This window comes from Artibeus jamaicensis, unplaced genomic scaffold (genome assembly GCF_021234435.1).
Source record: "Artibeus jamaicensis isolate MK-2021 breed Jamaican fruit bat unplaced genomic scaffold, CSHL_Jam_final contig_540, whole genome shotgun sequence".
NCBI classification, from domain to species: Eukaryota; Metazoa; Chordata; class Mammalia; order Chiroptera; family Phyllostomidae; genus Artibeus; species Artibeus jamaicensis.
This window is the reverse complement of record NW_026521879.1, coordinates 3616811-3642986: the sequence shown is the minus strand read 5'-3', so window position 1 is coordinate 3642986 and position 26176 is coordinate 3616811. Positions and strand designations below refer to the sequence as shown.

The 26176-nt window shown below is 37.3% G+C and overlaps 1 protein-coding gene and 1 pseudogene across 1 annotated transcript in view; one reads left to right on the top strand and one right to left on the bottom strand.

Annotated features, from left to right (window-relative positions):
• SLC13A1 (solute carrier family 13 member 1) overlaps window positions 1–26176 on the top strand; it is a 122153-nt gene that overhangs the window by 34390 nt on the left and 61587 nt on the right. Inside the window, exons 2-6 of the mRNA XM_037125670.2 lie at window positions 7473–7601; window positions 17511–17647; window positions 20157–20344; window positions 20935–20992; window positions 21074–21122. Coding sequence (XP_036981565.2) covers window positions 7473–7601; window positions 17511–17647; window positions 20157–20344; window positions 20935–20992; window positions 21074–21122 — 561 coding nt within the window. The remainder of the gene's footprint in view (window positions 1–7472; window positions 7602–17510; window positions 17648–20156; window positions 20345–20934; window positions 20993–21073; window positions 21123–26176) is intronic.
• Window positions 10020–14157, bottom strand: LOC119034592 (protein N-terminal asparagine amidohydrolase-like; annotated as a pseudogene).

The following is a 26176-nucleotide window of genomic DNA, read 5'->3' as shown; positions in this document are numbered from 1 at the left end:
GTGTGCTCTAGATTATTTTATATGAAAATTATTTATGCCAGCCAAATGTAATGATGAATTTCAAAACTTTCTTTCTATTTGAACATTTTATCGTATTTATTGCCATTACCATTTAGCCCCCTTGTTATTCCCTGCCCACCTCCAGCACTGCTTGTTATGCACGCCAATAACTCCTTTTTTCCTTTTTGCTCTATCCCTCCATCACCTACCTCTGCCTCCCTCAGCTGTCAGCCTGCTCTCTATCTACAGATTTGTCTCTGTTTTGCTTGTTAGTTCAATTTGTTCATTAGATTCACATATGAGTGAAATCATATGGTATTTGTCTTTCTCTGACTAACCTATTTCACTTAGCATAATGTTTCCCAGGCCTCTCCATGCTGTTGCAAGGGGGTAACATTTTCTTCTGTTTTATGGATGAATAGTATTCCATTGTGTGAATGTCCTATAGTTGTTTTATCTACTCATCTACTGATGGACACCGGGGCTGCTTCCATATCTTAGTGATTGTAAGTAAGACTGTAATGAACATAAGGGTGCTTAAGCTATTTTAAATCAGTGTTTTGGATTCCTTTGGATGTATTTCAGGATGTGGGACTGCTGGGTCAAAAGGCATATTCACTTTTAATTTTTTTGAGGTACCTTCATACTGCTTTCCACAAAGGCTGCTCCAATATGCACTCCCACCAACAGTGTAAAAGGGTTTCCCTTTCTCCACTTCCTCACTAGTACTCATTGTTTGTTGATTTATTAATGATAGCCATTCTGACAAGTGTGAGATATTATCTCACTGTGGTTTTAATGTTCATTTCTCCAATGATTAGTGAGGCTGAGCATCTTTTCATGTCTATTGGCCATCAATATGTCCTGTTTGGAAAAGTGTCTGTTCATGTCCTTTGCCCACTGTTAATTGGATTGCTTGGGTTTGTTTGTTTGTTTTTTGGTGTTGAGTTTTGTAAGTTCTTTCTAAATTTTGGATACTAACCCCTCATCAGATGTATCAGTGAATATGTTCTTCCGGGGCATTGGTTGTCTTTTTTATTTTGTTGATGGTGTCCTTTGCTGAACAAAATCTTTTTAGTGTGATGTAGACTCATTTGTTTATTATTTCTTTTGTTTCTGTTACTTGGGAAGATATACCAGATAAAATATTGCTACAAGTAATGTCTGAGATTTTACAGAGTATAGTTTCCTTTAGAATTTTTATGGTTTCAGTTCTAATATTTAAGCATTTATTCCATTCTGATTTTATTCTTGTGTGTGGTGTAAGAAGGTGATCTAGTTTCACTTTTCTAATGCATCTGTCCAGTACTCCCAAGACTATTTATTGAATAAACTATCTTTAGCTTATTGCATGTGCTTGCATCTTCTGTCAAATATTTTTTAATTGGCTATAAAGATATGGATTTATTTCTGGGCTCTATTCTGTTCCATTGACCTCTGTGTCTCTTTCTATACCAGTACCACACTATTTTGATCACTATGGTCTTATAGTATAGTTTGATATTAGGTAGCATGATTCCTCTGACTTTATTCTTCTTTCTCAAATTCACTGTTGCCATGGGGGGCCATTAACAGTCACATACAATTTTTGAAATATTTTTTCTAGTTCTATAAAATACATCATTGGAATCTTGATAGAAATTGCATTGAATCCATAGAGTACTTTGGGTAGCATGGACATTTTAATGATGTTAATTCTTCCTACCCATGAACAGGCCTACCCAGTGCCTTAATTTTTTTTAAAGAACAGGCCTTTTACAGCCTTGGTGTTACTTATTCTTGGGTATTTTATTTTTTTGAAGCAATTATGAATGGGATTGTTTTCTTAATTTCCCTTTCCTTTAGTTCATTATTGATATATAAAATTGCAACTGATTTCAGGTTCTTAATTTTGTATCCTGCTACTTTGCTGAATTAATTTATCAGTTCTAGTAATTTCTTGTTGGAATCTTTGGGGTTCTTTAAGTAGGATATCATATCATCTTCAAATAAAGACAGTTTTACTACTTCCTTTCCAATTTGGATGTCTTTTATTTCCTCATCTTGTCTGATTGCTGTGGCTAGGACTTCCCGTGCTATGTTGAACAAGAAAAGTGAAAGCAGACATCCCTGTCTTGTTCCCTATCTTAGGTGGAACACTTGTGCTTTTTGTCCATGGAATATGATGCTGGACATGGGTTTGTCATATATGGTCTTTATTATTTTTATGTATAAAAATTATTATTTTTATGTATATTCCCTCTATACCCATTTTGCTGAGAGGCTTTTTATTATTATAAATGGGTGCTGGCTTTTATCTAATGTTTTTCTACACCTAATGATATGAATACATGGTTCTTATATTTCATTTTGCTTATGTGGTGAATGACATTTATTGATTTGTGGGTGTCATACCAACCTTAAATTCCTGGAATAAATCTTTCTTGATCAAGGGTTGTTGTTGTTGTTTTGATGTATTGCTGTATTTCATTGCTAATATTTTGTTGAGGATTTTAGCATTTATGTTCATCAGCGATGTTGGCCTATAATTTTCTTTCTTTGTAGTGTCTTTATCTGGTTTTGGAATTAGGATAATGATGGCCTTGTAAAATAAGCTTGGGATCCTTCCTTATTCTTGAATTTTGTGAAATAGTTTGAGAAAGGTGTTAGTTATTCTGGGAATGTTTAGCACAAATTTACCCATGAAGCCATCTGGTCCAGGGCTTTTGTTTGTTAGGAGCTTTTTAAAGTATATTTTATAGCTTATGCTTTTATAGTCGTCCCAGTTCTTCCCCCTTTGTTCCCCTCTACCTGGCACCCCCCTTCCCTACAACAATTCCTACCCTTAGTTCATGTCCATGGGTCATGCATGTAAGTTTTTTTGGGTCCTCCACTTTGTATACTATTCTTAACATACCCTGTCTATTTTGTACCTACCAATTATGCTTCTTAATTTCTGTACCTTTTCTCCCAATCTCCTCCTTTCTCTTGCCAGCTAAAACCCTCCAAATCATCTCCGTGTTTATGATTCTGTTCTTCTTCTGGTAACTTGCTTAGTTTTGTTTGTTTTTATTTTTTTAAAGATTTTATTTATGCATTTTTGGAGAGGAGAAGGAAGGGAAACATCAGTGTGTGGTTGCCTCCAGCACACCCTCCACTGGGACCTGGCCTACAACCTAGGCATTTGCCCTGACTGGGAATTGAACCAGCAACCCTTTGGTTCACAGGCCAGCACTCAATCCATGGAGGCACACCAGCCAGGGCTGGTTTTATTTTTTAAATTCTGTCAATGGTTGTGAATTTGTTGTCATTTTAATGTTCATAGTTTTGATATTCTTTTTCTTAAGTAAGTCCCTTTAACATTTTATGTAATAATGGCTTGATGATTATTATTTCCTTGAGCTTTACCTTGTCTAGGAAGCACTTTATTTGCCCTTCCATTCTAAATGATAGCTTTGCTGTATAGAGTAATCTTGGCTATAGGTCCTTGCTTTACATCACTTGAATACTTCTTGCCAGTCTTTCCTTGTGTATAACTTTTTCTTGAGAAATCAGTTGACAGACTTATGAGAACTCCTTTGTGGGTAACTCTCTGCTTTTCTCTTGCTATTTCTAAGATTCTCTCTTTATGTTTAACCTTTAACGTTTTTAATTATGATGTGTCTTGGTGTGGTCCTCCTTAGGTCCAACTTGTTTGGGATTCTCTGTACTTCTCTGACTTGTATGTCTATTTCCTTCACCAAATTAGGGAAGTTTCTTTCATTATTTTTCAAATTAAGTTTTCTTTTTCTTACTCTTCCTCTTATCCTTCTGGAATCCCTATGATTTGGATGTTGGCACTTCACTAGATGTCCTAGAGTCTTCTTATTCTCTCCTTGTTTTTTGAATTCTTATTTCTTCATTCTTTTCTAGTTCACTGTTCATTTCTTCCTTATGTTCCAAATTGTTGACTTGAATACTAGCTTTCTTCCCTTCATTCTTGGTTCCCTATGGATTTTTCTTATTTCATTCAGTGTAACCTTCATTTCTTTCCTTATGTTTTTGCCATACACATTGAGTTCTCTGAGCACCCTGATCACCAGTGTTTTGAATTCTCCATCTGGTAGGTTGGCTATGTATGTTTCATTTAGTTCTTTTTCTGAGGTGTTGTTCTGTTCTTTCATTTGGGCCATATTTCTTTGTCTTCTCAATTTGGCAGCCTCCCTGTGTTTGTTCTGTGTATTAGGTAGAGCTGCTTTGAGTCCCTGTGTTAGTGCACCTATTAAGTAGTATGGGGTGGAACCTGCTGTATTAACCAGGGTGTGGCAACCCACCTCACTGCTTTGTGGCTCTGTGTAGGGGGAGGAGTCAGAGAGAGGACAGTGCTGCTGCCTGGCTTCTGGCAGTTTGCCTGGCATTTGTCCCGTTTCCAGTCACTTCACCTACTTTCCGTATGTGACATGCCCTTCCAGCTGTTATCCTTGTGGTGTGTCCCTGAGTGGGTGGGTTTGCATATGTTCTAAGTCCTGTTGGGCCCTTTAATGAGCCCTCCTGAGAAACTGGCAGTACCTTCCACTGCCTCAGCCCCCACTGTTTTTATAGCCAGAGGTTATAGGGCTTTATCTTCCCAGAGCTGGAGCCCTGGGCTGTGCAGTCTAGTTTGGGGCTGGGATCACTCGCTACCAAGGTGTCCATCCTAATTTTATCTACCACATGTGAATATGAACCACCTGTTCTGCTGCTGTCACCACCACCTCTCCACACTACTTCATGTCCTCTCCACCAAAGCTCTGTGTCTTTACCCTTTTTACCTGCCTGGATGAATATGGCTTCCTTAAGTCCTCGGTGGTTGTACTTCCATACAGTTCGATTTTCTGGCAGGTCTGAGTATATTTTTGTTTTGAGGTTAGTTGTAATTCTTTTTGTTGCAGTAGGAGGCAAAGTGTGTCACCTATGCCACCATCCTAACTGGAAGTCTTGGGAGTTCTTTCATTCCTACTTCAGTTTCACTGAGTTAGTCTGTCTATTCAGGTTCCCTGATTCTTCCTGATCTCATTTTGTAAGATTGTATGTTTTTAGGAATTTATCCATTTCAGCAAGGTTGTGCTGTTTGTTGGCATATAGTTGTTCAAAATATTTTCTTGCAATCTTTTGTATTTCTTTGAGTCTGTTGTTATTTCTCCTCTTTCATTTCTGATTTTATTTATTTGTATTCTCTCTCATTTTCTTCTTGATGAGTCTGGTTAAAGTTTATCAATCTTGTTTATCTTTTCAAAGAACCAGCTCTTGGATTCACTGATCTTTTGTATCATATTTTAGACTCTATTTTGTTTATTTCTTTTATGATTTTTACTATTTCTTCCTTCTACACACTTTGGGCTTTGTTTGTTATTCCTTTTCAAGTTCCTTTAAGTTTAAAGTTAGATTGTTTATTTAAACTTTTTGGGATTTTTTTTTTTTTGAGCTAGACCTGTAATGCTATGAATTTCTTTTCTAAGGATTGCTTTTCTAGTGTCCCACAGATTTTGGATTGCTGTATTCTCATTTTCATTTGTTTCCAGGTATCTTTTAGTTTCTTCCTTTATCTCATTGTTGACCTATTCATCGTTTAATAGCATGTTATTTAGCTTCTATGTCCTTGCATGTTTTTCCATGTTTTTCTTGTGATTGATTTCTAGTTACATAGCATTGTGGTCAGAGAAGATGTTTGATATGATTTCAGTCTTCTTAAATTTATTGAGATTTCTTTTGTGTTCTAAAATATGGTCTATCCTAGAAAACATTCCATGTACACTTGAAAAGTATGTATATTCTGCTTTGGGGGGTGAAATGCTCTGAAGATATCAATTAAATTTATTTATCTAGGGTGTTGTTTATGGCTGCTGTCTTCTTGATTTCCTGTCTGGAAGATCTATCATTTAAAGTCAATAAGGTATTAAAATCCCCTACCATGACTGTGCTTCTGTTGATCTCTCCATTCATGTCCATCAGGAGTTGTTTTACATATTTAGGTGCTCCTGTGCTGGATGCATCAGTGTTTACTAGGGTTATTGCCTCTTGTTGGATTGTTCTCTTTATGATTATATAGTGTCCTTCTCTGACTCTTAAGAGGATTTAAAGGGCCAGAGTTGCTGGCCCTTTAAGAGGATTTTATGTCTCTAACTATCTCTCCCTGGTGGAAAGAAATCCCACTGCTTTTCAGAGCTGGATGTTATTTGGGTTTCTTCCCTGGCTCTGGTACTGTAGGCTGGGGATCCCTGGCTTGGGGTTTAGTCCCCACAGTTCTCAGAGAGGAGCCCTCTGGCCACTGAAATATCTCTTTGGAACTTCAGCTGCAGCACATGGGAGCCCAGCCTGCCCTCCTGTGCCTCTAGTCTTGTGGTGAAGTGGTTTCCTCCATTTGTCCTTGGTTATAAGGCTTCTATCCAGTTAGTATTCAGTTGGTTATTCAGGACAATTTCTCTTTAATTTAGTTGTAATTCCTGGCTCTGTAAGGAGGTTAGTGCAGCTTCCACTTACTCCTATGCCATTGTAGATCTCAACAACAATTTCTTAACAATGCCCATAAACAGAGACCTGCAGTTTTATACCTAACAAAGCAGCAAATTCTAATAAGTGTCTCAGTCCTGGAGGGTCTCCATGTCTCCTGAGGAGGTCAGCTGTCTTTCTAAAAAGCAAGGCAGAAGGTTCTTCACCTCCAGGTTCATATCATTTAAGAGTTAATTCAGTCTCATCCATGGTACATAGGTTGGCATTGTCTTCCTTTGAAACAAAGTAGAGTGAAAATTTTCTTCTAGGTTGATTTCCCCCTTTTAGTAGAAGGAAGGGAAAGCATGTGTATGTGGGGTCCCAAATAACTAGGCAGCAAGGAATACAATTTAAAGTCGGATGCCCCAGAGGAAAGGCAGTAACTTGGCCATTTCTGCACTCCGTAAAACTGGGAGTGCATTTCATCAGCCAACTGAGTTGGGAAGTAGCATACATATACACTGGGATGGGCACAGAAAGTTGACTATATGCCGTTACCTGTTTTGAAGGAAATGTGAAGGAAACTTAAAGAATGACGATTTTTAAATGTTTTGGTTTTTTCACATGTACTAAATTTTGGCTCTTGGAAACCCTAAAAACTGACAGTTTACTGCCCAAATCAAAGAGCGGAGGCCCCAGAGTTGCTTGTTTTTTATTTTTCTTTTATTTTTTATCCTCACCTGAGGACATGCTGATTGATTTTAGAGAAAGGGGAAGGGTGGGAGAGAGAGAGAGAAACACCTGCAAGGGTTTTTATCTTTAGACTAGGGACTGAACCTGCAACTCAGGTATGTGCCCTGATTGGGAATTGAACCCATGACCTTTCAGTTTATGCGACTGTGCTTCAACCAAGCAAACCACACTGGGCAGGGCTCAGAGTTTCTCCTTACTTTCTCTGTGACATAGCTCCATTTAGCAAATGTGGTTGTGATATGAATGATCATTGCCCAGCCTCATTATTTCACCTTGTGTTTTGGTCTTTCCAGGAAGCAAAATGTGCCTACGTACTCTTTATTGTTGCCATATTTTGGCTTACAGAACTTTTGCCTCTGTCTGTAACAGCTTTGCTGCCTGGTCTAATGCTCCCATTGCTTGGGATCATGACATCTTCAAAGGTAAGTTGTCTTACAATTATTTGTCATAATTAGACTCCTTGTTTTCTGCCGATATTTTCATTAAATAAGTTATATTCAAAGGGAGCAATAATCCTGTTAATAATGCTTCCATGTAAGTCCTCCAAACTTCCAGTTGTTTCTGTTCTCAGCGTGTGTAGCCTCCTTTAGGTGGACGAGAACAAAACACAGGCTGCAGTTTCTTGAGTTGTGTGTGTGTGAGTAGGAGAAATGTGTCCAATCTTCCCAGACTGACATATTCTGGTGCATCACTCCCAACAAGAGGGCAAATTCTTTCACAACCTGCATAATCATTTTGTAGATAGCAGAATTCAGTGTCACACAGTGTGGAAAAGTAATTTTTGTTTTTACTAAGAAAAAGTGTCCATGTTTTCTTTTCCAGATATCTGCCATAGGGGAGGGATTTGGAGGAACAAATATGAAGGACACAGGGACAAGAACTAAGGGGGATGGAAATGGGAGAGAAGTGGGGAGCACGGGGCGGGGTGGGCTGGGATGGGAGAAATAGACAGAAAACTGTACTTGAAAAATAACCAAATAAATTTTTTTAAAAAAGATAATGCCAAATTAACTTTTACATGTGTTTCTATTTTGTTTTTGCTTAGAGGAGTTTATTCATACTGAGAGGTCTTCTTACCTGTATGCAACCTAAGGGTACCATCTGAAGAAAGTGAATTCAGTTTCCCATTAAAACTGGGAAATGTATTAAACTAGAATACCTTATCTCCACACAGTCTGCAGCTAACTCAGTACACAACTGCCTAAACCAAAGCCACAACATTCTCAGGAAAGATGTCAAGTTCAAGATGCTAGTCTATGCAATTTTTTACCTTTGGGCTTCTTTCTTCTGCCAGGGTTAAATCTTATTATCATGGAGCCCATCTGTTTTATAAAGTAGGTGAAGATTTTCTTTTTAACTAACCTGGGACACAGTGTACTGCCTCCTCCCCATGTCGACCCCATGGGAGAAGCTATATTATTCCTTTCCTTATTTTCAGGTTTCCTGCCCATTTTGGAGTCCTTTTCTTTTTTTTTAATTTTTGCATTTCTGATCCTTCCTGCTCCTCTTTTCTTATTGCATTCCTCCCAGGCACCAGTGATTTAGAAGAATGTAACTAGCACAGAACTTTAGTTCCTCTCACCCCCAGACTTAAGCTTTGTTCTCCCCCAAATCCAGGAGCTATAAACTAAGTTGTTCAAATGTCTCAATGTGCTATATGACTATCAATACAAAAGCTATAAGAAGAAGGGTTTGGCAACTCCTGAAAAAATAAGCTGTCAAATTAGTAACCCCTGTCTAGCTGGTTTGTATGGGCCCACTGTCAGAGATAATTAAGTTTAATCATCACATATTTGTCTCTTATGACTTAATAATAATCAAAATGACTGAATCAGCATTTTACGAGAGGCTTAGATAGAAGCAAGATTAACTGGAATCATGGGGCATTTCCATAGCAAGCAGGTTATAGGGAGAAAGGAGGAAAAGGGTACCTAGGAAGGCCTGGCTTTGTGGAAACTGCTAAAGAAAGAGCTCTGCCTCTTTTGAGGATGTAGAGGCTCCACAAGAGGCAGCAAAATTCTAGGCACCCACGACAGTTGCATTACTCGGGCTGCTGATTGCTGTCCAGAAGTCCTTTATTCCCAATATGCCAGCCTCAGGATAAATTAATAGTTGCAGAATCTTAGACTTGGAAAGGAATTTTTCTGACTCATTCTACTCTAGCCAAGGAATCTCCTCCACAATACCCCTTACAAATGAGATGACTCAGGAAGTGCTTAAAGGCTTCCTCTGTGCAGGCCTAATATATCTCACAAGAAAATCAATACCATTTTTAAATCATTTTAACACTTAAGTGACTCCAACTGTATTGAGCCAAAGTCTGAAACTCAGTCACTTTGACTCTTTAAACTTTTATCTGACAGCAAAGATTCTGCAAATTAAACCTCATCTTTCTCTCACATGATAGTGTTGCTTAGATTTGAAAATAAATATAGTATCCCCTTCAAGTTTTCCCACCTCCAGCCTTTATGGTTTCCAGACCCCAATTCCCTTCCTTTACCCCAGCACCCCAACTTCAATTGTCACCATCATCTTCTTTATCTTACAGAAACTACCTCTAGTTTGCAATGACACTTAAGTATTTAATAGTTAATAAATGCAGTGTCTTTACATAGTAAGCAGTCAATTTTAGTATTATTATTATTTGTATACCAACAAAAGTGAATAGATCACTGTAGGACTATTTTTGTTTTTTTCTTTGCCAAAATAAGATTTTATTTTGAAAGTCATTTGAAAGACACTAGGACTCAATGGATGTAGACTGTAAATTCATATTCTATCCAATCTTCTACAATGGTCTTTGTCATGCCAAAAGTTGCTTTCTTCAGTAATTCCTGTTTTTAGCTTCTTGGAGAAAGAAGTTTTTCCCATAAGCCATCTTCATTTTTTTTTCTTGTAGAGTTAAACTCTATTTCCATGATATAGCATGTTTGTTGGAGTTTTTTTAAACATCAGGTAGATCCAGTATGTTCCACGAAGTGAGGGATCTCAGCCAGAGGTGAACTGGAAAAGTTCTCTAGTATTTGCTTGTCATCTTGCTGTACAGAAATCCACATGTGGAAGTGACATACAGGAGTTTGGTCCTACGCAAATCTGTGTCTTTGCACTGTGAATAATAATCATTGGTCTTCCTGTTAATGCTCTCATGTAATACAGAGTTCCTCTCCGACCCCAATCTTGGAAGAAGGCTCTATAAATCTCTGCATTTTAATGTTCATAGCAAGGCCATAAATTATTAGAAAGTGGTTTTTATTTTCTTCCAGGTCATTTAATTTTGTCACACATGATGTCACTAAGTGAGTATCATCTTCTTGTCTGTGAAATTCACTAAGAAGTTGATGAGTAAGTTTTTGTGACAACTGCAAGTCCTCACTGAAGCCACCCATGAGGTGTATGTCCAGACTTGGACATTGAGCATGGTTGGAAAGGAATTTTACGGAGTTCATGATTGAGGGGACTGCAGCTTGGGGTATAGGTTCCATCACAATGTGTCAAAGAGGCAGCCCCATTACCTGTGTGCCTCAAGACCACAATGTGACAAGTGGTGGCATCGTCAGAACTCAGAATGGAGATGGAGCCATCCTTTGGGGAGGTCACACTGCAAGTTCTCTTTGCTGAACATACTGAGGGCCCTTGACCCTGCACTCACCCTGTATTGAACAGACTGACCTCTGAGAAGTCTGGCTCTTTCTTCCAGAAGCAGGTGGTCTTGGATGCAGCTGCCCCGTAGGCCCAGGGAGCTGCCTCCCCATGGGGCTGACAGCTGCCCCTTCTAGAAACATTCTGATTGTTGCAAAGGCAAAGTGAGTTTATCATCTCCCCTCAGGTATTTCAGCTTAAATTCATTTTAAACTTTGTAAATTTTTTCCTCCTCTTAACTTTAACTGGAACTTGAAACAATCAAAGTCCTTAGGACTTTGGAGGAAGTGGAGAAAACTGTTTTTCAGTCTTGTGATGCTCTGTCCAGACAGGGCAACTGACCTTTAACTCAGAAACAGCTGAAAAATATTTACTCAGAAGTAGCTGCCAGGAAAGGGCTAGAGATTTAGTCAGAAGACCTAAGCTTTAAAATCATATATTCACCAGAAACTACTTGTGTGATCCTGATCATGTCCTTTAACAACTTTGTTTCTCATCTGTAAGTGAGGAATGATAATGACACACAGTGGTTATAACAACCAAATCAAATCATATATATAACACAATAGCACAAATTAAGTATTAAATATTCTTATGCACTTTAGTATTCACAGTTCAAGTTTGATAGTATTAAACTATCATTCTAGCCTACAGCAGCATTTTGGAATCTTAACTCTTATCATTGAAGAGAACAATATGTCTATAATATCTTTATCTAGGTTCAGAGCCCTACACATCTCTCTTTTTAGCCACCACAGTTTCAACTTTACTTTGTCTACTTATCAAGCATATGTTGAATACCTGTATCTTACAGAACTGATTTCTGTATAGAAGAATCTCAGCAAGTTGAAATTTCTCTCATTGGTTAAATAAAATTGGAAGTGCTAAATATTTAGTGTGCCCAATTAGGTGTCCTACAATAGTTTTATTATTATTATTAAAAACACATGTATATATACATTTGAGACTTATAAATGTAAAGATACACATATGTATCATAAAATATTATATTACATGTTTTACTCAGTTATTTAATAAATATTTATGCCCTAGGATTCTGCCAGGCATTTCAGAATACATCAATGAGTAAAACAAATTAAAAAAAATCCCTGTCTTTCTAAGGAGAAACAAGACAACAAAAAATATGCCTTAATGAATAGGTAAATTACTTAGGGAGATAGAATGTAATTGGGGCTATGAAAAAATGCAACAGGAGAATGAGGATCAGGAGAGGGTTGCAGTTTTTTTAAAACATTTTATATTTGGACAGAGGGGAAGAGAGTGAGAAAGAGAGGGAGAGAAACATCAGTGTGTGGTTGCCTCTCATATGACCTCTATCAGGGACCTGGCCAGCAACCCAAGCATTTGCCCTGACTGGGAGTTGAACCAGTGACCCTTTGCTTCACAATCCACTGAACCACACCAGCCAGGGCTGCAGTTTTAAATAGAATGGGCAGAGTAGACCTCAGTGAGGTGTCCATACATGAATGAAGATTTACAGGAAATGAGTAAGTGAGCCATTTGCAAATGTGGAGAACAACTATTGCTGAAGGGGAAATGCCCAGTGGAAAGACCTTAATTAAGGCACACATATGTCTGCAGTGTGACTGAGCAGAGTGAGTGAAGGAGAGAATGATAGAAGATGATGTCAGAGAGATAATGTGAACAGAAACTGGACCATGTAGAGCCAAAGTAGGCCACAATAAGGTTTTAACTCTGAATGAAGTTAGACCCTCTAAAGAGCTTGGAGGAACAGGGTGATATGATTGATTTAATTTGACTTTTACTGTAAAAGGATAACATGTTGAGAAGGTAGAAAAACTACTACCTAGTAGGTTTTTGCAATAATCCAGGTGAGAGGCAATGGTAATTCAGACCAGGGATAGTAATAGGGATATTGAATGTATTATTTTTATTGATGTTCTATCAATAATTTCCTGAATGATTTGATATGGCACATGAAAGAATGGAAGGAGTGTAAAAGCCTGACAGTTTTGATCAGCCAACTGTAGAAACGTTGTTGCCATCAATTGGAATAAAGACTATGAACAAAATAGGCATGTTGCAGGGGAGAGAATGATGACTAGAGTTCAGTGTTGGACATTAAGTTTCAATGACCTCCTTTACATCTAAGTGAAGTCATTGAGTAGGCAGTTAGAAACAAATGAGTCTGGAGTTCATGAGACATAACAGCTAGAAATGTAGATTTGAGAGTCCTCACCACATACATGGTGTTTAAAACCCTAAGATTTGATGAGAACATTTAGAGAGTGAGTGAAGAGAGAAAAGAAAAGAGGACCAACTGAGCTACAGCATTAAGAGAAGAGATAGTGCTAGCAAAGACTGAGAACAGTAGGCTATTGAGGTAGGAGGAAGACCACATGAGTGTGGGGTTCTGAAGTGTGAGTGAAGCAGATGTTTTAAGAATGAGGCAATGATCCAATATGTCAAATCTTCTAGTAGGTCAATTAAAGTGAAAACTGGAATTTGACCATTTCATCAACCCAAGTAAATATTCTCTTAAACATATTATCAAAATATAGGCTTTATAAATGTACACATTAGAACTGAAAAAAGGACACATATCTCATTTATTTCACAAACTTGATGTGAAGTATTGACTTTCATGGGTAAGTATATTGACTTGTAGGAGGGTTGCTGAACTGGTATAAGTCACATAACTAAGAGAGAACCCAGGTGCTCTGATCACAAAAACCCATGTGTTTTTTTTTTTATGAAATCCCATTTCAAACAGAAATATAACTATCTTGGTGTTGCAAATGGACTTTAAATTTCATTGAGAATTTTATTTGACATACTAATTTTTCCTTGAAAATAGTTATATTTATCAGTGTCATTTACAAACCAATATCACCTTCTCTTATTACCTTCTATACAATTAGCATATAAACACAAACATCTGCCTGTGGCTAATGTTCTTCAAATACATTAACTCTGATGAAAAATGAAGAATGGGTAATACAATGAAAAACAGAGAATGCAAAAATCCTTTCTTAGGTTTAACAACTAATTTCATTTAGACAGTTGGGCTGCAGGCCATGATTTATTTATATGTTCTATTATAGAATTGACGAACCAGGAGTCTGAGGATGCCTGTGACCCAATTTTTAAAGTAAAGTTTTATTGGACACATACCCAGTCATGGTCATCCATTTGCACATTATCTTTGGCTACTTTTGTGCTACAAAGACAGGTTGAGTAGTTATGATAGATATCATAAGGCTCACAAAGTCTAAAATATTTACTATCTAATTCTTTGTAGACAAAACCTTTCAACTGCTGGTATAATCTAAAGGGATTATAAAAAGCAAGTCTCATGGTCCTGGACCATTTCTGTGTTTAATCACTTACTAGAAATGACTTGCTTCTATGTGTTCCTTTGTGTTTTCAAAGTAATACTGCATTTGTGATCTCATTTAAGTATATAGTATTGTTAAGATAGGATCAGTGGGATTAGTTCAATGAACAAAACTGTAAAAGAAATAAGGGAAGAAGAAAGTTCCAACATCTATTTATCTTACAATTATCAAGTATTAAGTTCTGTAAGACTTTCCAAATTCCCTTAGGAAAAGTGGCCACTTACTCTTTGAAACCTCAACCACACCTTGAAGATGTGGCTCTCATGCACCAGTGATAATTGTCATGTTCTTTGTTAACTTGTTTTTTCCTTGTCTAATAACCTGTAAACTCCTTGAGTTTAGACTAATTAATTCAACATCTGTTGAGTGCCAATATGTGCCAGGTATGTGCCAAGTCCATAAAATAGTGATTGATAAGACACATCTGTGGCTTCAAAATATGTCTATTCAAGTGAAAAGGATGGTTAAATAAAGAAATGATCTCTATGTAGATTAAGATGTACTATTACAAAAGCAAGTGATATCCCACCTGTTCTGGGGTGGTCAAGGAAGGCATTTTAGAAGAACTGACATCTGAGTTCATTCATGAAGGAAGATGGGAGGTAGCCAAGGTGGGAGAAAGGAATCATTCCAGTTAAAGGACAAGCAGGTATTAGAGCATCTTTATGTTTGGGGACTGGACACATAGGAAGAAATTGGTGGAGCTGAAAGACTAAGCTGGAGAGATGAGATGGAATTAAATGATGAAGAGTCTTATAGTCATGTTGAGAAGATTAGGTTTGGTCTTAAAAGACATGAAGTCCACTGAAGAAATACAAGAAGAACAATTATGTGATCATATTTACACTTTAGAAAAAAGACTACAACAATTATAAGGGGTGGATTAGAAAAGGACAGATCATACAGTAAACATATGAGAAATGATGAGGAGCTTAATGAAGGTAATAATGTGCAAAGAGAAAAAAGTAGAAATATTGAAAAGATTTGAAGGAACTAGAAATAATAGGACTTGGTGACTAATAGACAGGTATTGAAAGTTGAAAAGGGAGTCATGGCCGACCCTCAGTTTTCTGGCCTGAGAAATTAAGTAGATAAAAATTTCAATCACCACAAAAAGGGGTATGTTGAGATTTTGGATATCTGTGGGAAATTCAAATGGATTGAATGTAAAGATTTTAGTGTTTTAGCATTCATTCAACAAATATGTATTGAATGCCTACTGGATGCCAGATATTACTTTATTCACATAGAAATAGAAATCAAAATCATAAGATTCAACCATTGGTGTATAAAACAAGAGGACTGCAGACAAAACCCTGCCAAATATCAGCCTTTAAGAAAAGAGCAAAAGAAAAGTAATTTTCTAAGAAGGCCAAGAAGAAAAATTCAGAGAGGCAGGGATAGAACCAGGGAGAAAATATGGTCTGAAAACACTAGTAGATTAATACATTGATAGAATACTTATACCTACTAAGGGTTGAGGGAGGTAGGAGGATAGAATTTGGGGAAGAGAGTGTAGGCAGTTGGGACTCAGGAGCTCAGTGACCATAGCTTGTTTATTAATTCTCTTCCTCCTCTCATTTATTCAATACTATTTACTGAGCTCCTACTCCATGGCAGAACTGTGCTAGGTGCCAAATATGCAATGGCTAGTAAAACAGAAGGTGTGGTGGAATAGAGAAGAAATGCAACAAGCAGGTAAACAAGCAGTATTTACACAATGTTATATGCTAGGAAGAAAATAAACAGAGCTCCGCAACACAGTGAAATAGTAGGATCTATTTAGAAAGGTTTGATATTTGAGCATTGAAGGGGTGTGAAGAAGGAAAACTGTCAGATTTGATACCTATATCCCCTGCTTATGTAACAGTTTTGATGCATGGTAGATGTTTAGTCAATGTTAGAGTAAGTAGTAAATGAAATAAAATTAATGTATTTACTTTCTGTTATACAATTACTACAAAATGTAAAGAGATAAATATAAACTTTGAAAAGCACGATAAGTTCACTTTTTTGATAATCATAAAGATGTCCACTTGTTCACTTCTATGCAAGGCTAATTTTCAATTATTTTTTTAAATGAAACCAAGCTTAGTAAGCTATATTAAAAATGCAGGTGTAGTTTAAAATAACAAAATCATCATGAAAGGTAATTGTCCTATTTCTCTATGTTTTCATAATATTAGAATAGTTTTGTTACAACTCTTCCATTCTTTACTAGATATTATTGATTTTTAAAAAAGAGATAATTTCTCACCCTGGCTGGTGTAGCTCAGTGGATTGAGCGTGGGCCTGCGAATCAGACAGTCGAGGTTCGATTCCCAGTCAGGACACATGCCTGGGTTGCAGGCTGGTTCCCAGCAGGGGATGCACGAAAGGCAACCATACATTGATGTTTCTCTCCCTCTCTCCTTCCCTTCCCTTCTAAAGATAAATAAATAAAATCTTTAAAAAAAGAGATAATTTCTCTTATAATCCTTTTATTTCAGCGCAGCCTTGTGATTCAGGTTAGCCAAGCAATTCCTAGAGTCAGTTTCTTCAGTATCATTCCCATGAGGTACTTCACCTAAAAATTTAAAAATAAGGTGTCTATGATTAGATAAGTATGAAAAAAATATGAAATATATGGAATCTCACACTTTGAGAGTGACAATATTTGTTCACATTTTAAAGTTTTGAGGAGGTTTACAGGAAAGAATATTCTAGTATTTCAGAAGTCTGTTTTTTAAACTTATTTGACCACAAAAATTTTTTTGAGAAAAAATATTATGTACCTGACATACTTCAGAGCATACTTTGGTAAACACTCTACTAAATCGGAATGATGTTAACAAAAAATGGCTTAAAATGTCAACTCCACTGAAGGTTATTTATTTTGTAATAACTAATTTTGAAGTTGAAACTGTTTAAAATATGAGTGGAAATGAAGATATTGGTGAGCTGAAAGCTCAACTCAGAACCTCCCCAAATCACAGTCATTAACGTTTTATGATAGGAGCATAAACCAATTGACCTAGTTTACAGATGGAGAAATTAAGACATGGAAGTCCTTTGTCTGATGTCACTCAGCTACTTAAAAATCTGCATTCCTGGAAACTCTTTTTTTCTGTATATTTTCCCTTAATACTACTATTTCTGGGTAAGATATAGACCAAATTTAAATATGTAGTCAAACACATCAACATTTCTCTTGACAAAGTAGAAAGATTACTTAGTTGAATGCAAGAGTTAAGAGCAATGAAATAATGTCCTTGTGTAATTTTATTTTTCCTCCATCAGCCTAAATAATCATGGGTTTAATTGTAATTTCAGGTAGCATCTTCTTATTTCCAAGATTTTCACCTACTGCTAATTGGAGTCATCTGTTTAGCAACATCAATAGAAAAATGGAATTTGCACAAAAGGATTGCTCTGAAAATGGTGATGATGGTGGGTGTGAAGCCAGAATGGTAAGCACTGCATTTACTGTTCCAGGTTTATATTCTGAACAGATTATTTTTTTTGCAGAGCAAATAACTGAAAAACGTAATGCATATCCTGGCAATCATTTGTATTGCAGCATAATTTATGACTTTTTTCCCCTGAAAATATGAAAGTGATATAAAGTGTACTTGAGTTGTAGAAGGAAAAAAGGCTTTCCCTTCACTGAAGGTCTAATTACGATGAGACTGCACGCAATTCTCTCATCTTTCATACCCTGTAAGAGTCAAAGCTGAGAGAAAACTTGAGCCTCAACAGACTGGACTGATAGACTTCAGAGTAGATTTCATATTGTTTATTTGGGTGAGTGCATATTCAAGAGCATTTTTAATCCCAGTGAGGGACTTAAGAATTAAAGATAAAGACATTATCAACAAAATACAAATATGTGCAGAAAAATTCCAAGGTAAACATTTTTCTTTTTAAATGAACTGTTGCAAGGTGAAAGTATCAATTAAGATACTCCATCTATAGAATGTAAAATCACTCATTTGACTGATTTTCCCCATTGAAATGAATTTTTCCATTAAATTAATTGGCTATTTTAGTTTTAATTGCAGTTCTTCAGAATGTAGATATAAGCGAAAAATTCTTTCCAGTGTCAAAATAATTTGCATAATGGAATTATGTTGTAAAACCTTAGGTGATTCTTCCCTTCTCATCTTTCTTTGAAAACAAGAAAATTCTTTTGAATTCTGTTGTATAATTTATCCTAGGGTATAATCACATCTGCGCTTATCATTTATGGAACAAGTTGTTTTGTTAAACCCTGGCTGGCATGGCTCAGTGGATTGAGTGCCAGCCTGTGAACCAGAGGGTCACTAGTTTGGTTCCCACTCAGGGCACACGCCTGGGTTGCAGGCCAGGTTCCTGGTGGGGGCACACAAGAGGCAACCCCTCACGGACGTTTCTCTTTCTCTCTTTCCTCTAAAAGTAAATAAACAAAATCTTAAAAAAATTAGTTTGCTTAAATACAAAGAAATTAAATAACTCAGATAAAACAAACTTTTTAAGATATTTATTTTAAAAATTGTAGAAAATATGTATGTATTAAGGACATTTCACTTTTTTATGAGTGAAATAGTGTTCCATGCTTCTTGGGGTGCTACAGGAATGAGTCTCTATTCCTCGACCATCTGCTCATTGACCTCAGGGATTGGGGTAGTTCACTACACAGTGGAGCAAGAGTCCCGTCCCTCATGCCACTAAATGGCTTTTCAATTTAAGGCTTTTTTTTTTAATCACACAGAAAACTTGTCTCATTCCAACCTTTTTTTTTAAATTAAAAAATTGTGTATCTTACCAATGCATTATGTTAAAAGTGTTTCTAGTTTCCTTTTTTTTAAATTGAGTTTATTGGGGGTTACATTGGTTAACAAAATTATATGGATTTTAGGTGTATAATTCTATAACACATTATTTGTATATTATATTGTCCAATTACCACCTCCAGTCAAGTATCCTTCCAGCCCCATTCATTCCCTCATATCCTCTTCTAGTTTTCATTTTATTAAGAATAATTTCTTGTTTAAGCAGATTTGTAAAAAGTTTTCTTTCATTTTACACATTGAAAATAGTCACCTTCCTGAAGTTGAAACTTATAGTGTAAATTTTTTCTAGTAGATCTATTTTTAAAGGGAATCAGAATTTAATAAATAGTTCCTTGTAGGAAGATATGCTTCTGAAAGATTTTTCTGGGACTTTCAACTCAAAACAGATCATGTTTTAACTCAAGTGCGATTTTGAAAGCTTATAGACATGGCTTAAAATCCCGTAGTTTTAGGTATGTTATTTTTAAGCAAGAAGAACAACTGTATTTTTAAAAGAAGACAATTTTTCTTCCTAAATTCCAGTTCTTGACAACTGGTGGGAATGCCATATTCAGGAGAGCATGAACAATAATAGAACCTGCAGAAAATTCTGAAGCCTCATTTTTGCCATTGATTTTAACCATTTCCTCCCCCCACCAGATATCAAACCCAAGTGATGAACAAGTAAAAGGCAGATTTATAAAAATTAATCTCTCTCCTTGCTCTACTGTGCCTTCTTGGCAACATACTAATAAAGAGAGATGTGACCAAAAGATTAAGAAATAATAAAGTATCCTAAATTCAATAGTTGATTGCAACTTATCTTACTAGGATTTGAAGGTACATGTCATCTGTGAAAGGACACTTAAATATTGGTGTAGTATTAGAAGCTATTATACTATTTAGCACCTTGCAGGCTGATTATACATTTAATTGTTATTCTGTTTTGGGAGAGAAGACTTTTGTGGTTTCCTGGAAGACAAATCTTGTAAGAGCTCCACTCTTACCTCTGCCACTTCGGTCTCTACTGCCTATGACTGTAACCAGAATTTTGTCATCTGAGAGGAAAAAATGAGTTTCCAACTCATGAACAGCATCCTGCACAATGAAATAATACAGAGTTAATCAACCTAGGAGCACAGCTCATATTAAAGTCCTCTCATTTCAGGCTGACATTGGGCTTCATGTGCAGTACTGCCTTCCTATCTATGTGGCTTAGCAACACCTCAACTGCTGCCATGGTGATGCCCATTGTGGAAGCTGTTTTGCGGCAGATCATTGATGCTGAAGCAATGGTGGAGGACACTCAGATGACTTATGTCAATGGATCAACCAATCATGGACTGGAAATGGATGGTATCACATGTAGCTATGGCCACAGGGGGTCCAGTCACATGGGCAATAGACATAAACTCAAGGATTCTGGGTTATATTTTGAATTAATTGTCCATACACCCGTGATGAGAATTTAACCTTCCTCTTTCTGTATTTATTTATACAAGGCAATTACACTACCTATATACTTACTTTAATTAACGATTAAATTTACAGTCTCTAGCCAAAGAAAGCATGCCCCTTCTATCCTGCAGCCTAATGGAACTCTCTTATCTTTATCAGTAGACCTCCAGGTAGTCTTTCCTACTAAAATTATTTTCCTGCATAATATTGGAAATCTGTAATTCCTACATTTTACTTGGAAACAGCATCTCATTTTAATAAACTTCTCTGATGCAGTGAAAAATATTGGGGATATTTGTGCTTATAAAATACATTATTAGGATGACTATTATGACAGTACAAATAAATTTGTTTATTTTCAGTTTCTAGTAATGCTTCTATCTTTCTCCTTCCCTCTCTCTCTCTCTCTCTCTCTCTCTCTCACACACACACACACACACTGATAATCCTTTATTTAAATTATTTCTCTTTTATTTAATATTTTCTAGAATGTGTTGATAGACATGAAACAAATGAGAAGAAAGAGGAAACAAAACCAGTTCCAGGGTAAAGAATATTGACATTTTGATTAGGATTTTCCAAATTACATTTTAATAATATTATAAACTGGATCAATTTATTTTTCAGACACAGTAATGATGCAGAGAAAATTTCAAGCAAGATAGAGTTGGAAAAGGTACATTAAAATTTATATTTTCTAAATAATTATACTTGAAATTATATTAGATCTGTAGTTATATATGCATACATTTGAAAAACTATTACTTGCTTCCTTGTCTATAAAATACTTTGCTTGCCTATGTCAGACCACAGTGTAATGATGTTTTTTCTTTACTTAATTAACCTTTAGAGGGAGAGAAAGGAAGACAGGGGAGGAGGAAGGGAGAGAGAGAAAGAAACTGATTTGTTTTTCCACTTATTTATGCACTCATTGGTTGCTTCTTGTATGTGCCTGCAAACCTGCAACCTCCATATATCAGGAGGACACTCTAATCGACTGAGCTGCCCAGACTGGGCCTGTAATGGTTTTCTTTTTCTTAACCTCTAAATACTTCGGTGTATATGTTTCAAAATTAAGGGCATTCTCTTAAATAACCACCATGCCAATGTGTCAAAATCAGGAAATTAGCATTGATAAAACATTGTTCTCAAACTCACAGACCTTATTCAGACGTCACCTATTGCCCTCCTTGCTGTCTGTAGAAAGAACTGTTCAGGTTCAGGATTGAGTCCAGCATCACCTGTTGTGTTTCAGTTTCCTGTCTGTCTACCCTTCTTTCACCTGGATCAGTTTTCATCTGTTTTTCTTCATTCTTCTCCATTTTGACATTTGGAAGAGATGGGGCCAGTTACTTTGCAGAATGTTCCTTGATTTGGGTTCCTCTGATACTTCATTAGATTCAGGTCATGCTTATGTGGCAGGAATATCCCAGAAGTAACATGATGTTCTTCGCGTTGATCCTAGCAGGTGGCAGGCAACTGTGACTTATTCCATATTGGCGATGTTAACTTTGATCAACAAGTTCTGGACATGTTCTTCAAGTTTGTAATTTTCTTTTTTTAATTAATAAGTAATATGTGGGGAGATTATTTGAAGCTGGATGAATACCCTGCTCCTTATGGTAATGGATGGCTCTTGCCTGAATCAAGTTACAAGAATGATAGTCAGCTGGTGATTTTTAAAAAAATTCTGTCATTCCTTCCACGTTTATTATCATAAGGGTCTTTCCTTTCCCCTTATTTATTTATTTACTTCTGTCAATGGACAAGTGGATTTTTTCATAGATTACAATCCATTACTGTCATTACTCAATTTTGATGCTCAAATTGTCCCCAGTTTGGTCAGTAGGAGCCTCTCCAAGCTGGCTGCTCTGCCTGTCACTCTTACTTGCACACAATGTCCTAGCTTACTCTCCGAGCCCCATCTCTGAACTCAACCACTTTTCTAAGGACCCTTGGCACTTTTCAGTGGGTTGTGATAGTAGAACCTAATATCTAGAAACTAGGTGTGCTCACTGTCACTGAAGTATCATTGTTCATGTCCTTTCAGTAAACAAACTGGGGAAAATAGCCATTTCATTTCATTCTGGCCTTTCACCATTTTATTGGGGTTACTTCTACCAGACCCTCTATTTACTCCTTTGTTCAATCCTACAATACACATAAACTTGCTTCAGAATTGCTATACCCATACCACTTTTAACAATAAACCTACTAACCTTTTAAACCAAATGTTAGTTTTCTTTGCTTGATCCTTTTATCTTCAGCTGAGGGTAATGAAAGTACTGTAGCTAAAAGTTCATGGATTATTTTCCTTTTTTCTTTAATATGGTTGTTACCATTCGACATATATATATAGTGAAGTTTATTTGTGTCTCTTTGTTTCCAACTTTGAAGTTAAAAGAATCCTTGTTGATTTAACTTTAATTATGATGTGTCTTGGTGTTTCTTCTGTCTATCTTGTTTGGGACTCTCTGTGCTTCCTAAACCCAGGTGTCTGCTGCTTTCACCAGGTTGGGGAAGTTTTCAGCCATTTTTTTTTAAACAGATTTTCGTTCTGCCTTTCTCTTCTCTTTCTGCGATCTCTGTGGTTCCATTGTTGGTACACTTGATGTCGTCCTACAGGTTCCTTAAAAATAGTCATTAAAAAAATCTGTTTTCTTTTTACAGTTCTGGTTGGATGATTTCCAATTCCTTATCTTACAGATCACTGACTCATTGTGCATCAGCTCATCTGATGTTGATTCCTCTAGTGTGTTTTTCATTTGAGTGCTCTTCATTTCTCATGTTATTTTTTATGATTTCTACCTCTTTGTTAAAATTCTCACTGAGTTCATCTATTTTTCTCTGAGGTTTATTGGATATCCTTATAATAAATGTTTTGAACCCTTTATCTGATAGATTTCTTATCTGTTTCATTTAGTTATTTTTCTTCAGTTTTGTCCTGGTCTTTCATTTGGAATATATTTTCTGCTCGTTTTGGTTCTCTGTGTTTGATTAATTAGGTAAAACAGCAATCTCTCTTGATATTGAAGGAGTGGCCCTCTGTAGGACCAACCCCTTTGTAGACTGTGCAAGCCAGGTGACTTTGGCAGGCAAGTTGGAGATCTAGCATTTGTGGGTTAAAGAAAATTGGGGGGGGGGGAGGCGAGATTCACTTGGCTTTGAGCTGTAGCTGGAATGCACATGGGACAAGGAAAGTCCAGGGAACAAGGTGCATGGGACACATTGGCAGACCAAGTAGAATTGTAGCTAAAGTAGGGTCAGGATTCAGGGAGCCCTGGGGGCAAGCCACACTGTGGCCAGGGGCTGAAATGGGCAGGTCTGCAGGAAGTCCTGGAGACAAACTGCACCTGGACTGGAGCTGTAGCTAGTTCAGGTGTGAAGCTGAGGAGAGTCCCTGACGCAAGTTACTCTTGCTGGAAGCTAGAGGTGGAGAAAGCCGCAGAGAGACTGGGAACAAGCCACACCTTGTTGGGGAGCTGTAGCTAGGACTGGTATGAAGCTGAGGAGTCCTGGGAGCAAGCAGTACCTGGGTAATCTAGTCAGGCTGGCTGGAACCTGGAGCTAGAACAGGCTGCAGGAGACCCAGGGATAAGTGGTAGATTTGCCATGGGCCTGGGGCCTGGGCACCCTGGAATGGCATGGGCCTGAAGCTAGAGCCCCTGGGTTAAGCTCTTGCCCTTGTAATCAAGGGGGAAGGGGAGGGCTACAAATGATGCTCTGCTGCTTCCAAACCAAGGGAGAATTGCATAGCTCCTCTTTCATTGGCAGATGCTCTATGGTTAGTAAGTGGATTTTCTTCCTGTATAACCTAGGTGTCTTTTAAACTACTGTTTTATCCTGATGTGTCCCAGTGCAGGTGAGTCTGTGTGGGACCTTCCAGGATCCCTCTGGACTGCAGGCCAATGTGTTGGGTGGGGTGTCCACAATGTAGTGTCTATGGCTCTCCTACCTGGTTCTGTACTCTCTCTCTCTCCTGTTTGTTGTGCAGAACCTGTTCAGTCTGCTCTCAGTTTTTCTCCAGGGGGACTTGCTCTGTCTGTAGGTATCAGTTTGATGTGTTCCTGGGAGGAGGTTACACTGCCATCTTGGAAGATCCTGGTGTAATGGTTGGGCAAGCCTTCATGGATAGACCAAAATCGATAGCCTGAGAGATAACATATTATGCTCTGAAAGTCAGCACCATTATCTTCTTCTTTTACTAGGATCTTGGTGATAGCATTTAGCATATGTAGTTTAAAGAAATGTAATTTCTGTCTCACAATAATATTTTATTTTTTTATTAAAACTTTGCTGGCCTGATAGCTTGATTTTCATTAGAAGTATCCTCATTTCTTCCTGCTTATGAATTTAGGTCAACTCCAGTTGTCTTTAGTGTCCCCATGCCACTAAAAAATTCAGTGCAGAATTCATGAGTTGCTACTGTCAGATATAAAAGTTGTAACCCTTCTAGTTATCAGAGGACCTAAGGAGACTCTTGTAAACTATCTCACATAATTTATTGAGTAAGTTTGTATAAACATACTATACTAGGTTGTTTTGGCAACAATATATCTCAAACCACTGGAAAATAATCCTGCATAGAAATAGTCCTAAGGTAACCGTGGCATTAAGAATAGGAGAGTGGGGCATATGTTCCTTCCTCAGGCTGCAATGCATTTCATCAACCGAATGGGGAAAAGAAAACACTCTTATTATATACAGAAATCTTCAAGGAAAGAGCGATTTCTCTGTCAAGAGAAAACAAATACAAAGATATGTTTTAAGCCATTAGTTATAGTGTACAATGAGGGTTTTAAAGATGGGAATTGAATATATGTTTATGAAAAAACTAGCATCTTTAGGGATAGAAATAATTCTTCCAAAACAGAAAATTAACAGTATGCTAGGTAGATTGCAGAAGAATACATTACCAATGGGCTTTAAAACTGTTATAGAAATTGGAAAGCCTAAACAGAAAGAATATACTTGTACTCTGTAACTTTCTGTAGTCATGTTTAGAAACTGCGTTTCCTGGCTTGGTACTTAAACTTTGGGTTAAGTCCCTTCCATCTGCTTTGATAGCCACCAGTGTCCTGGGCATTATAGGAAGGTCTGTTAATGTAAAGACCTGCTCCTTACCCTAAGCATCTCTGGTGGAAGAGTCTAGTGGAGAATAGCAGCTTAAAAAAAGTGTGACATAAGTACCTCAACAAAGGCAAGTGCAGAGGCCAAGTCTTCCAGGAACCAGCGCAACCAGCTCAGTGTGGGCTTATTGCATTGGGAAATCCAAGGCAAGGAGAGCGGAGTCTGAGAGGAAGAGGGTGTGTGCCATCAGAGGAGGGCAAACTCCACGCTTGCAGGAACGGGTCCAGGTGGTTCACCATTCAACCCCCTGGCACACCCCAATGCCTGATACAGATAAGGTATGTAATAGGTGTTTGTCTTTATTAATTAACGAATGAGCGAAAAAAGAAGAGGTATTCTCCTCAGAGAATACAATGAAATCAAAGACCCAAATATAGAGAGAACAGGGCTTTGGGGGGAAAATCATGTCCAGTGTAGGTGCTAGGGATGTGTGTTGTGGTAAGTGAAATGTCTGGATAGGTTGGGTCAAGTTAAAAATAGCTACTTGTAATATGAAAAGTTTAGCTTATCTTAGGGGGAATGAACAGCTTTGAAGCTGGGGGCAGCTGTGTAAGTTCTGCCCCTTGGGAAGCTCACTGTGGACAGCATGGTGACCGGGGA